At 40.5% G+C, this 13464-nt stretch overlaps 1 protein-coding gene across 5 annotated transcripts in view; it reads left to right on the plus strand.

The window, feature by feature from the left end:
* Positions 1-13464, plus strand: part of znf536 (zinc finger protein 536) — a 240464-nt gene that overhangs the window by 50648 nt on the left and 176352 nt on the right. For 2 of the 5 annotated variants that reach the window (XM_086026486.1, XM_086026488.1), the window contains exons 1-2: positions 3174-3254; positions 4872-4922. In XM_086026486.1, the coding sequence (XP_085882612.1) occupies positions 3234-3254; positions 4872-4922 (72 nt within the window). In that variant the 5' untranslated portion in view covers positions 3174-3233. Of the gene's footprint in view, positions 1-3173; positions 3255-3605; positions 3743-4871; positions 4923-13464 lie in introns of those variants that run through there. The other 3 variants (XM_086026490.1, XM_086026489.1, XM_086026491.1) reach the window with 2 other exon arrangements.

Raw genomic sequence — 13464 nt, forward strand, 5'->3', positions numbered from 1 at the left:
AGTCAGCCATGCATGCCATTTAGTTCCTGATAGTAGAATGGCTAAAAGAGGGCGCCAGTTACTGGTTTCAGTGATGGCATCAGTAGCCATCGCAAATACCCGATACGTTGAAAAAAGGCCTAGTACACCAAGTATCGGTATGCTCCCATGTCTAGTTTTTATGATACAGCAATAAAGTATCATCACATCTTATTCAGATTTCAACTGACTTTATAAAGTATCACAGTTATGTTGACAGCATATCTTTCACTGACTAACCCAGGGTGAGACACTTCCTGCCACCCTGACAAAATCAGGCGCCAGCCAAATGCGCTTGATTTATTTAACTTGGTTTAGCTCACTTGACATCAAAACATGTGGTCTCTGCCTCAAGTCGAATGACGCTCGCCTCTAGAGTTTGACTGACTAAAGTATCTTCATTACACTAATATGAATCCGTAGCAAAATTAGTATCACAAAATTAGCCATTCACGAGCTATCCTCATTCATGTAAAAAACTCCCATTCCCATCTTTGCATCCGCCACAAGCTGACGCAGCATTCGGCGAATCAAGCGCATTTCATGTCCACTTTGCACCAACTTTTCAGCAGGTGTGTTTGATTTAGCTTACCTCGTTTAGTGAGCCCAAAACTCTTGTTTCCACCTCAATTTGTCCTGAGACTTGGAGAATCAAGTATTCCTCAACATATGGACTGAAACCAAAGTAGCCCTACCTGTGTCGTGACACTTGTATCAATCAGTATTGATTTTGTCGCGGTCAATATCGATTTGATGGAGGTGATGTGAAAAACTTGTTTTCACCTCAATCCAATTTAAGATCCTCAAAATTTTGATTTAAACTAATCTATCGGATTACTGTACAATAGTATCAATAATGGTATTGGTGTCGGGAGCAATCAGGTGCACCCCCTTTTCAGTCCACCGCGCAGCAGGTGTGCTTGATTTTAGCTAATCTTATGTTGCGGGACCGACTTCAAAAAGTCGTCATGATACGGGGCGGCTCAAGCATACCTCAACATTTTGACAAAAATTAAAGTATCTTATTACATTGGTATTGATATAAACAAGGTACTCTTGATTTATCTAACCTCATTTAATGGGTCCGGCGTCATAAAACTCTTGTTTCACCTCAAGTCAAATCAGGTATACCTCAAGATTTTATTTTATTTTTTAGGTATTTGGCCATTTGTATCCATAAACTGCATTGATATGTCAATTATGTGCACTTGATTTATCGTACCTCATTTAGCAGGCCTCATTTTGTTTCTGCTTTTGCATCCACCTCAAGTCGAATCCAGCAGTATTGATCAGTATCTATATTTGAACTTTCTGCATTAAATGTTAGTCATTTTACGTCAAAATTTCAGCTTGTAAAAATGTTTAAAAAGTGTCTGATGTAAACTAAGGTTGAGACAAACTTGGATATTTTGATACATCGCACACACTCATAATGTGGATACTGTCACTGTCAGAGGGTTGGCCTTTTCAGCCTGCCAGGCACCAAGTGTACTTGATTTATTTAACCCCATCTAGCGCACCTGACATCAAAAAGTCTGGCTTCCGGCTTTGCATCCGCGTAGTCGAATCAAGCGCCCTTCAAGCCAAGTTCCCCGCTCGGTGGCAGGTGTAAGGCGCTAAGCTCCTTCCCTTTCGCCCTGGGCGAGGTGTGAGGCGCCACAATGACACACAAAGGTCACCTGGCCCACAGCATCCCACCCGCCAGGGCTGTGCCCTGCCCAACGCACCCCGGTTCAGGCTCCAGATTAGAAAGTTAGCATGAAGTACGTGGACGCCATCCAAGCAAATAAGAGAGTGGCGGTGTGCAAGCACTTTGGGCCGACAAAGTCATTGAACACTTTGTAAACAAAAGGCTTTGGCCGCGACCAATTATTTTTGTTCACAAAGTCCTGGAATACTTTGCAATCAAAATTTAGCTGTCTGCTGTCTGAGTACCATGTCTACAAAAAGTAAGAGGACAACTTCATCTTCAAATCAAATCAAGACAATATCCAAATACTTTTGGCACTCAGAAGTAATTAACCAAGTAGTTTCTAACAACAAAATTAATGGGACACTTTGTAAACAAAATACTGTGTGTACTGTTCATGTTCCCCTGTACTTGTCTCCACTGGAATTAATCAGATCTTTCAGAAACAAGACTGCGGCAATGTCCATGTACTTTTGTCCACTAGAAGTAATGGGACACATTGTAAACAAAAGACTGCTGAGCTGTTCAATATCATTTGTCCTCCAAAAATAAGCGGAATATAGGTTTTAGCACCAAAAGTAATGACATCTTTGTGAACAAAATATATAAATAATAATAATAACAATAATGATAATAATAATAGTTATTAGTAGTCGTAGTAGTATTAAAAGTATTATTATAATTATCATTATATAATAATAAAAATAATAATAATAATAATTATTATTATTATTATTGAATCAAAGTACTTTTGTCCAGTGTGTTTGAGTGTGATGAAGGTTGAAAATATTTTGATTGTTTGTGACTCGTGTGGTGCATCTGAGTCCATTTGTTGTCTGTTTCTTTTAACTCTATTTTTTAGATGATGTATTTACATATTGGCTGTACATTTTGTCATGCGGATCGTGAACTTTTCTTATCCCGTGTGATGTTCCTCCATGTGCTCCCCCACGAGATGTGATGGATAGGAAAGCGTGTGTGTGCGTGGCGGTGTGCGTGTGTGTGTGTAGGTTTGCGGGTATGAGGCTGGTCCCCATGAATGCAAGAAGACAAAAAAATGTGTATGTGGAGGTGGTGGGGTGGGGGGACGTTGTGGGGGTCAAGCAGCAGGTTGTGCCCCATCAACCCCCCTTCCCCCTCCAGCCTGTGCCAGTCTGCCACTCCTGGGGCACGCTTCAGACAGGGGCACGTACACACATACACACACATAATTCTGGCTCGCTCCCTCCCACAAAGAGCATTAACCCTTAGTGGGCTGGCAGTCTTGTATCCAGGATGAACAGGTGGTCCAACCAAACATGGGCATTAATTTCCTTTTGACTTATCCCCGCAATTGTGTGTGTGTGTGTGTGTCAGGAAAATGAGGCATAAAGGAGGGAGGGGCTAATCAGAGCACTGTTGAAGAAATACGCAAGCTATGTGTGATGTCATCACATGGGGCGAGCATACATCACCGGACCTTGTTTCATCTAGCCTCAGAGGAGACTTTGTCAACAAAAGGACTGATGCTGTGGAGTTCAAATACATGTTTGGCCACAAAAAAATGGTAGTATGTTTTGGAAGCCAACAAGACCGCAGTGCTGTACCACGGCACACGCAGGAGCCGCATTCCTAACACGCGGCCGGGAAAGGAAAATCAAAAATAAAACATCGTTGTGTACCGTGTGGTCCGACAGACGCAATGCGGCAATGTGCCCCATATTGTTTTTATGTCACCGATCACCACGCTGTGCGTATGTGTGTGTTTTTCCTTTGTTTGGCTGTTTACGCGGCGCCTGCTTATGACGGGTAAATTACGTTCTTGACGCCAATTGGCTGTCGCCGACGAGGGATTGAGCGGGACCACGTTGGTCGATTAAATATTCAGGACGGAACGCAATGATGGTTAAATGATGCTCAGCATTGGAGGAGGAGCAAGTAAAGACCGCCTTGTTAGCTTCTGGCGCCAGCTGCTAGCTTTTCGTTAGCCATCAGAAGTGTGTGCGTGTTGTCGCGCTGTCAGCAAAGCTTCCAGAAGATTCCTGCGTGAGACAGGTGAACTTTTTTCCCCAGACATTTTTATCAGAGTCAGCAGCACCGAGGAGCAAAGTCTGATTAAACGAGGCTGCCAGTCGTAGAAGAAAAGAAGAAAAAAGTGTCAAAATGTTATTTAATGGCCGTGATGCACAGCGTAAAACATCCGCGCTGAGTCATGTGACCAGGATGCTTGCAGGCGGCAATAAAAAATGGCAGTAGTGCTGTTTTTTTTCTTTTCTTTATTGCAACTCCAATTATGATTGATGCTCGAAATCAAAATGTCACTCAGTGGAGTAAGACTACATTTGCATTCACTGGACATGTCATTCGGTACATTGTCAAAAATAATTATTTTCGTGAAATTAGTAATGGGTAACATCTCGAGCTTTAGAGTTAGTAATACTATATATATGTGTATATATATATATATATATATATATATATATATATATATATATATATGCCATTTTCAACACTTTAGATTGGTCAATAATGTGTAAAGGTGTAACACTGACACATGTGGACTGGCCAGTAGTATAGATTTACTTTAAAAAATAGGAATTCACCAAATGTGACTTAAGCGGTTTTGGCCCGATGCCAGCAATATATATAATGTATTTAAATGTATTTTTCATATGATCATATTTTTTAACTGTTTAACTGCTTGTCATTGAATGTAATATTTTAATTTGCACGTTTTCACGTTTTCAGTTTTTTAAAATAGTGACTTATGAAAGATTGTTTAGTTCAATGTTTTTGTCATTTAATGTTTTAAAAACATTTTATTTTTTTTATTCATGGTTTCATTCATGATTTAATCATTCATAATAAGGGATTAATGAATTACTGTGGTATTTAAACAAATATGTGTGAAAAAATGTGACAGTGAGGGACGAAATAGAAGTTTCCATGTGGCCCTATTAGCCGGTGTACCTAATGAAGTGTCCAGTGTGCGGGATTGCTCTGCTTTGATCATCTCAGACGTTTGCTGCAAATGTTCAATATTTGAGAAGGAAGAGTTTTTTTTTTTCCCTCTTGAAACGAGGAAAGTCCCCTTGGCTGCGAAGCAGGGGGGTCATAGGGGGACACGGGGGGAGTTGCCGTCGGCAGTGAAAGTTTCTAATCTCTCGTTGTTTCTCTGTTGTAGGATTCATCGGAGAGTGTGAGAGGAGCTGACGCCGACCCCGGCTTAACCAGGGTAAGTCGGGTCATGTGACCAGGACGTTACCCCCTTTATCCCCCCATGACCCTCCCCCACCTTCTTTCTAAGAGGTGACTCAAGGTCTTCTAGGAAATGAGAAAGGTCAGCTCAGGTGAGGAAGATAAAGTAGCAGGTGTCTGTGTGGACCGATGAGGAGGGGTATTATTATTATTGCCTCACAAACACACTCAGTCAAAGCCAAACAAAAAGCAAAATGAGAAAATGTTTTTCAATCGTTAGCATTGTTAACTGTCATACAAGTGTGAAAAGGAGGTGAAAGCAAATTGAACTGAAAGAAAGTTAAAATACTACACAAATAAAGTAAATTACGCCAACTTCTTAAATAAAGTAAAACTATGACTACTATAAAAATCAAGTCAATCGCTGACCAAAGTAAAGTGCAACGTCTAGTAAATATATGATGTCAATAAAAATAATGAAAATAAAAGGCAATTAAACTTGGCTAAGGTAACACTACTGCAACAAAAAAAAAGCAAAACTACTACAAGATGAACTTAATACTAAAATGAAGTAAACAAAAGTCAAATAAAGTATAACTACCATTAAAAACCACCACCAAAGTAAAGTATAACTTCTACTAAAATTAAGTAAATAAACCTGAAATAAAATAAAATGACTAGAAAAAATAAAACTTTGTCTAAAGTAAGAATAATAAATGAAAACCACTACAAAATAAAATAAAACTACTACTTAAATAAGTACTAAAATAAAGTATAACTTAAAAATATGAACAAAAAATACAACTACTAAAATAAAGTAGTAAAATGAGTAAAAACTACTTCTAAATTATTCCTATAATAAAGTAAATATAACCATGTAAAAAAACCCTACTAAGATAAAGCAAAGCTACTCTCATAAAGTTAAATTAGTGGAAAAATAAATGAAAATTACTATAAAAGAAAGTCAAATTACTCATTAAATCTATTAAAAGTCATCCAGAAGTAACGTGAAAATAATTAGGCTCTAAAGATGGAAGGAAAGAAAAAAGCTAGTTAGCCGTTGGGCTCCATTTCCTGCCGCGTTGTTATCATGATGTTTGGTTCCACTTTGGGGGCGTTCGCCTTTGGAGGTTGAAACGTATCAGCAGCTAATTCCCACCTAATCTCGTTAGCTCGTTAGCTCGTGCTGCTGTTGCAAGGGTTCAACCGTCCGTGTGTCTGTCTGCCAGTCCGTCTGTCTGCCCACCTGTAAACCGGCCAGACACTTATGTAACACAGGTGTGTGTGTGTGTGTGTGGGGGGGGGGGTGTGTGTGTGTGTGTGGGTGTGTTGGGGTGGAGCAGACATGCTAAGGAAAGAGATCAAGTGTATAAGTGTGTATGTGTGTCGTCAGTCTGGAAAATTCTCACCAAGTCGCGGATGAGCAGCTCGCATTCATGTGCAGAAGGCCGCCACCTCCGCTACAATATTTACGCATGGAATATTGGCTACGCACTTGCGAGTGTGTGGGTGTGTGTGTGTGTTTTTGTGTGTGTTTGTGTGCATTATGGGCATCACAATATAATTTAACTAACACACATTATTTGATAACCATGTTTCATTATGGATCCACGATTTCCCTTTGAAACCCTAACTATGACTTGAAACCCAAACTTCACAACCTAACCACTTAGAAACCTAAATATAAACCATAATCCTTGTTTGAAACCCAATCCTACTCTTGAAAGCCTAATCCTGAATTGAAACCTTATGGTATTCTTGAAACTAGGGATGTTTGATACCACTTTTTTCAGACCGATACCAGTACGAGTATTCAATCGCAGTATAGCGCCAACTACTGTGGAGGAAGACTTACTCCTTGTCACTTTTATTTTTGCCCGAAGTATCGGTGGCTGGTATCGACAACCTTTACGATCCCAATAATTTTAAATAATACCTGTATCGGCCCGAAACGGATACTCAGTATCGCTACTCACTAGTTAAAACCTCAAAACCCTAATTTAACTTACACACAGTCTTGAAACCCTAAGCCTAACTAATTACAAACCCTAACGCTGCCTTAAACCCTAGTGTGAAATCCTACCCCTCGTAAAACACCATAATCCAGTTTTAGGACCCTACTTTACTACTCCTTGTTTCAAACCATAAAACCGTCTCGAAACCCTAACCCTGCCTTGAAACCCTACTTTGTATCCCTAACCTAAGTTTGAAACCAGCATCAAGTCTTCAAACCCTAACCCTTACTTTAATTTTACTTTGACACTCTAAAACAGTGTTGAAAAACTGAACTTGAAACACTAATCCTGACATTAAAAGCTACATTGACACCTTAACCCTAATTTGAACCCAACCCTTGTTTAAAACTAGAATCCAGTTTTGAAACTATATTTTGAAAGCACATCCCTGACGTAAAACCTCATTTGAAGCCCTAACCCTTGTTGAAAAGCCTTGTTGAAACCATAACCCTGACTTGTTTCCCAACTTTGCATTAATCTTGGTGCGACTGTGTTGATGTGCGAACGCACGTCTGGACGTGTTGGTGCGAGGTCGTCGCGGAGGACGTGAATCACAAAGTCTTCATATTTTATTTACGTGTGAAAAGTGCAGCGGAGGAAGATGGGGTGGGGTTGGGTTGGGTTAGGTTGGGAGGGGCCATGTTGGGGAGGGGCGGCGTGGTGTGTCACCTGATCCCTGGATGATGATGTCACTCCTCCGCACGCTCCCTCGGGAAGGAGGCAGAAGGCGTTCCTATTGATTTGTGATTTGAAAACAGCGGGCCATTTTGTTGAAGTCTTTTTGAACATCAGACGTCGGCCAATGAGAGCACGACTTTGCTGCTCGCTTCTTTTAGAGACATTTTGCCAGCCTGACTTGAAACCCTACGTTGAAGGAGAATGCCGACCTGATCTGGAAACTGAAATTGAATTGGAAACCTAACCATATTTCAAAGCGTTAATTTGAAAGCTTAACCCTGACTTGAGACCCTAACTTGAAACACCAACACTGTCCTGAAACCCTACTAGGCACTAAACCAAATTTAAAACCCTAATTTGTTATCTTGACCCTGCCTTAGAACTCTAATTTTAAACTCTAATCCTGATTTGAAACATTCTTTTGAATCCTTAATTTGAGTTTGTAACACCAATTTGAAACCATAACCCTTATTTGAAACCTTTGGCTTACCTTGAAACCCTAAGTGGGGTTCAAAACTATAACTCTGACTTGAAACCCTACTTTGAGACCTAATCTTGATTTGAATCCCTATGCCTGACTTGAAACCCTACTTTGAGGCCCTAATCATGACTTGAATCCTTATGCGTGATTTGAAACCCTGCTTTGAAGCGCTAACCATTATTTGACAGCTCAACCTTACTGTGGCATGAAATGCTAACCTTGTCTTGAAACTATACTTTGTAAGTATAAACTTACAGTGGCTTTGGAGTCCCTAACCCTGCCTTGAAACCGCACTCTGAATCCATAACACTAACTCGAATCCATAACCCTGACTTGAAACAGTACTTTGAAAATATAACATTGACGTGAATCCCTAACCCTAAAACTAACTTCAATCTCCATATCGTGACTTGTAACCATCACTTTAAAAACGTAACCTTAGCTTGCATCCCTATCCCTAATTTATAAATCTACTTTCCTAGCTCTAACCCTTGAAACAACCTCTCTCCTCTCCCTTTAATTTTCGGCCATAGTGAACCCAACAAGAACGATGTCTGTTAGCCTGCGTTAGCATGCGATCCCTTCAGGGGCTCTCCGGACCTTCCTACTTTTGCGCAGGGACAGCAAAATTAAAAAGCCGTTAAGGACGAGCGAGAGACGGAGGGGAAAAAAGCGCCAGCCGCGTGAAGGGAGAGTCGAAGCATCGATCGAGAGTGGCGCGACAAAATGGCAGCTGTAAATCAATTTGATCTGCTGTGTTTTGTAATGAGGTTAATGCCACGTAATGGCCGAATGCCTTCACGCTTAAACGTGCCCTCGAGGAGGAGAAGAAGAAGAAGAGGAGGAGCGTCTCGTCTTTTGTCTTCCTTTGTCACCCTTTCATTCATGGGCGCCTCATTGAGCTTTACTCAACTGTAATGTCCGTTTGGTCGCCGCAAGGACACAATTTATTTTCTTGATTTGCTTCACACACAGTCAGTTTTCCAGGCAATATGTTTAGTCCTGATAGACACTTCAAGACCTACCGCAAGATAGACGACCCGATAACTTTAATGTTTTCACATGGTCATTTTCATGTTTTTGTGTGGTAGTTTTCACATTTTATTATGATCATTTTCACGTTTTAAGGTGGTGTCACATTTTAACGTCATGGTTTCCACATTCAATGTCATCATTTTCAGCTTTAACGTGATCATTTTCATGTTTGAGCATTATTTTTTTTTTAGCATGGTAATTTTCACATTTCAGAGTATTCATTTTCACATTTGGCTGTGATAATTTTCACATTTTATTGAGGTAATTTTCACAATTTAATATGATCATTTTCATATTTAAAATGGAAGTCAACCCAAACATATTTTTTTCAAGAATATGTTCTATGCAGGCAGTTGAAACAAGGCATTCTGATAAATATTGGGTTTGTGGAATAAGAGTTAATCCACCCATTTTTAGACATCTCAGTCTGGGGCCGGCCATTTTGTCACTTCTGTTGACTGAAAATGACACTGAAGTTGCTCAGGGCTCAGATAACAACGAATCACAGCTCACCTGTTTTCTGAAAATGAGCCATGATCGGTTTGTTATCTGAGCCTTGAGCATCTGTGATGTCATTTTCAGTCGACAGAAGTGACAAAATGGCCGCCCCCTGAAAGGGCTAAAAATGGGTGAATTTTGCTGCTTAACTCATATTCCACAAACACAATATTGATCAGAATGCTGTGTTTCAACTAGTGGGCCCGCATAGAACATATTCTTGAAATTTGTTTGGGTTGACGTCTCCTTTAATATCATAAACCTCATATTTTAACGTGATAATTTTCACATTTTAATATAAGTTTGACGTTTTAACTTGGCTCTGATTCTGTTTTCTAGTCTTATGACCAGTTTTTAGCAAAAAAGGTATGGGCATTTAGTTGTTATTTTGTGAAGTTAGATCTTACACCCTAGTTTCAGCAACGGTCCTGAAACCTAACATAGTCAGTCACACCGTCTGTCTCGGATTGGTTGTTTTTCCTTGGGAGTTGTGGTTTCTTAAAAATCGAATTGGAAACACAAGATAGGACCAGAGAGGGATGAATTTCTATTTTTGTTTATTCATTTTTACGGATCATTTTACTTATGTACTGCTGTCAGGTCATATTGTCAGTTTTGACAAATACGACAAAAAGCGATTTTCTTGAAAATAGCAAGTGTGTGTGTTTGCTGTTTAGTCAATCAATGGTGGCTGTTGGCAGTCACATGGATGATGATGATGATGAAGGTATGATTTTTGCGTGCCTCACTTGTTCGACACAAAGAAGCGCGTGCACGCGTGTGTGCTTGTGCATATGAGGGGTGTTTCTCAAGCAGGGATGTCAACACTTGAAAAATCAATCACCATCTGGGCTCATTTGCTACTCGGGGGTGAGGGCTGGGTGAAGGGGGTGCGTGGGGGTGTGCTAACGCTTCAATACGTACGCACACGTGCATCTCTCGCCCTCGCCCCCCCCTCATCTTTTTCCTATTTTTAAGCTGGCAGCTCTTGGCCACCCTCGCCATCCAAGCAGGTGCGTCCTCCTGGCACGCTTGCCGAGGCCTAGCAGGGGGTACTTGGTGGGCCTTTATTGGCCGCTGCCTTTCATACACAAGCCGGCGAAGCAGGATATTGTCATATCGGGTGCGCTTTTACACAGTAAAACGGCATTGCGCAGTCAGATTGAGGCCGGCCGGTGTGACGTGTGAAAAAGCCATCAGACGAAGTTGGGTTGGCATGTCAGATCTCCACAACTATCACAGACAAAAATACCAAAGTTTACATCCAGGTTCCATATATTTAAGAGTATAGGGGTGTCACGGTACACGTGGCTGTATTAATACGTTTCGGTATAGCATGTTCGGTTCCGTCCACTTGCGTTCGGTTCGGTCCACTTATTAACGCTAGCTTATGCACGGGCGCTATTGATTTGATTGTTGCATGCGGGAGAGGAGAGTGGTGGCACAACAGTGAGAGCCAGAAAAGAGCCAGAGCTCGAAGGTTCCCCCCGTACAATGCGGTCTCCTGTTTGGGAACATTCTGGCTAACCTGTTGAAATCGCAGATGGGGAAAGGTACGTGGTTAAGTCTGAAAGTTGTGTGCCGACATTGCTACATGAGATGGGCGGCATGTAGCGCGTCTAACATGCACGGCATCATCCGACTGTGAATGTTTCTTAGACGAGGGAGCAAAAACGTCAAACCTAAATAGCGAGATTTATCATATTGTAGCGTCTTCCAGGAACACGCCGTCAGACGTAGTTTAATTATAACGTTTTTATTAATCCAAGTACAACTGCTCGCGCTCTTCTTTCTCCGCTGCTCCACTCGCTTGCTGTACGATGCATTCATGAACCTCGGAAACATCACAACTCAGCAACACACAAATCCGACCACAACACAGATAACCCAATTCGTTACAATATGCTGTTGAACATTTAAAGATTTCAATGCCTAAAAAGTGTATACAATTTCATAAAGACTTTTTAAAGTAACTGTTTTTTTTCATTATAAAAATAGTTTTAATTTAGTTAGCAATAATTGTAACTGTTATTGTATGTATTGTTTTCATCACAAAAAGTGTATATATGTACTGTAATGACAACTTGGCTTTAATTTGAATACTTAGATGTGTCATATGCTGTTGCTGTTGAGTGTTTAAAGATTTCAGTGTTTTAATAATTTACAAAATTAAGAGTTCCTTATTGTTAGTTCTGGTGTAATTAGCGAATGGTTCGCTTTTATTTTTATTTTTTTGAAAAAAAAAGTACAGTTTACTTGTCATCTTTTCAAAATAAACATATTTTTAAAAAAAATCATTTTTTGTACCGAAAATATACAGAACCAAAGTTTCCAAAAAACGAACATATATACATCCATCCATTATCCATGCCGCTTATGCGAGAGAGAGAGAATCTTTTTTATATATATATATATATATATATATATATATATATACATATATATTTGGTTAAATAAAACTTCCCCCATTGAACACAATGTGTTTGACTTTTAAACAAAATATAGAATATTTGGTACATTAAAAAACTTGTACCATATTAAGTTTAAAGAAATAAAGAAATGTTAACAATGTTCTTGTGTTTTAATTCCTTGGAGCAAGTCACAATGTCACTGGCCAAATCCCTGGGCTACTCATGTTCTTCTTGGGGCTAACTAGTATACGCTGGTACCTACACATTTAAGTTTTTTTCATTTACAGGACTATGCAAAGACATCCATGTCACTGTCTCTTACCTACCTCTTTCCCCACTCCCCCTCCTCCGTGCATAACTGCTCATCCTTCCCCTCACTGCTCGCTGAGAAGGGGGGGGGGGGGGAAACCAACTGTCCTCCAATTAACTTAAAGAGACGGCTCGTTGAGGCAACTCTACAAGCAGCTAATCATTTTATGCCCTGCTTAGATGTCCACTCAAAACATAAAAGAATAGCTCATTACAGGTGACAGACAGTATTAGCGATTATTGAAAACTTGACGGTAAACCGTCAAACCGGTAATGGGCCCATGCCTATTTATGAGGCAGGGAATCCATTTTTTTCCAATCATGACCGATAAACCCAATTTGTCATCACATGTAGACCCTCAGAGGGATGTACACGCTGCATCTCAAGATGCTCAAAACTGCTCATCCCACTGATGGAAAGTTTTAGCTGTTTTGAAACCGTTAAAATGGCGCTACCTCAAAACACGGTAACCACCCCATGCCTAGTCGTGTATAAACCATGAAGACAAGCCACCGCCTCTTTGAAAGCATTTTGTCAACTTCCAACACATTTCCTATGGATACTTTTAACATAGGGCAGCTGCATGGAACAAGTCAGAAAAAAAGCAATCTTTGTGAAAGGGGGTTAAAGACTCCCGTGGTTGGGCCGCCACGACCACTGCCGCAGGTCAGGGAGTTTATGGCCGAATCACAGCAGGCTTCTCTATCCAGGAAACATGGACGTTTTATGCAAACAGGTTGACGTACAAAGATGTGTCAAATAGTGTGTGAGTGTTTTCTATATATGTGTGTGTGTGCGTGCGTGTGCCTGTGTGTGTGTTTGAGGTGTTTTTCCCCCTCCTTTCAGTGGCACAGCTGTGTGAAAAAGGAGCGCTGAGTTGGCACAATGGCTTAATAGTCGACAAACAGCGTGCTAAGCCCACGTCCAATAGTCTCACTGTGCTGCCATGTGACCTACATACTCCGCATACGCGTATGCATGAGGGCAAGCTTCACTTTTAATAACAAATCGAGAAAGTCTTTAATAGTGTCGCTATATGGCGGCTAACGAACGTGGATTTTTATTTTATGATTTTTTTTAAAAGCAGCAACAATCTGGGTTTAAGTAAGCCATATTTCACACATTGTAATTAGGTGTCACATAAATGCGGC

Source organism: Filicampus tigris, chromosome 3, assembly GCF_054856515.1.
Source record: "Filicampus tigris isolate MCC_2025a chromosome 3, RoL_Ftig_1.0, whole genome shotgun sequence".
NCBI lineage: Eukaryota > Metazoa > Chordata > Actinopteri > Syngnathiformes > Syngnathidae > Filicampus > Filicampus tigris.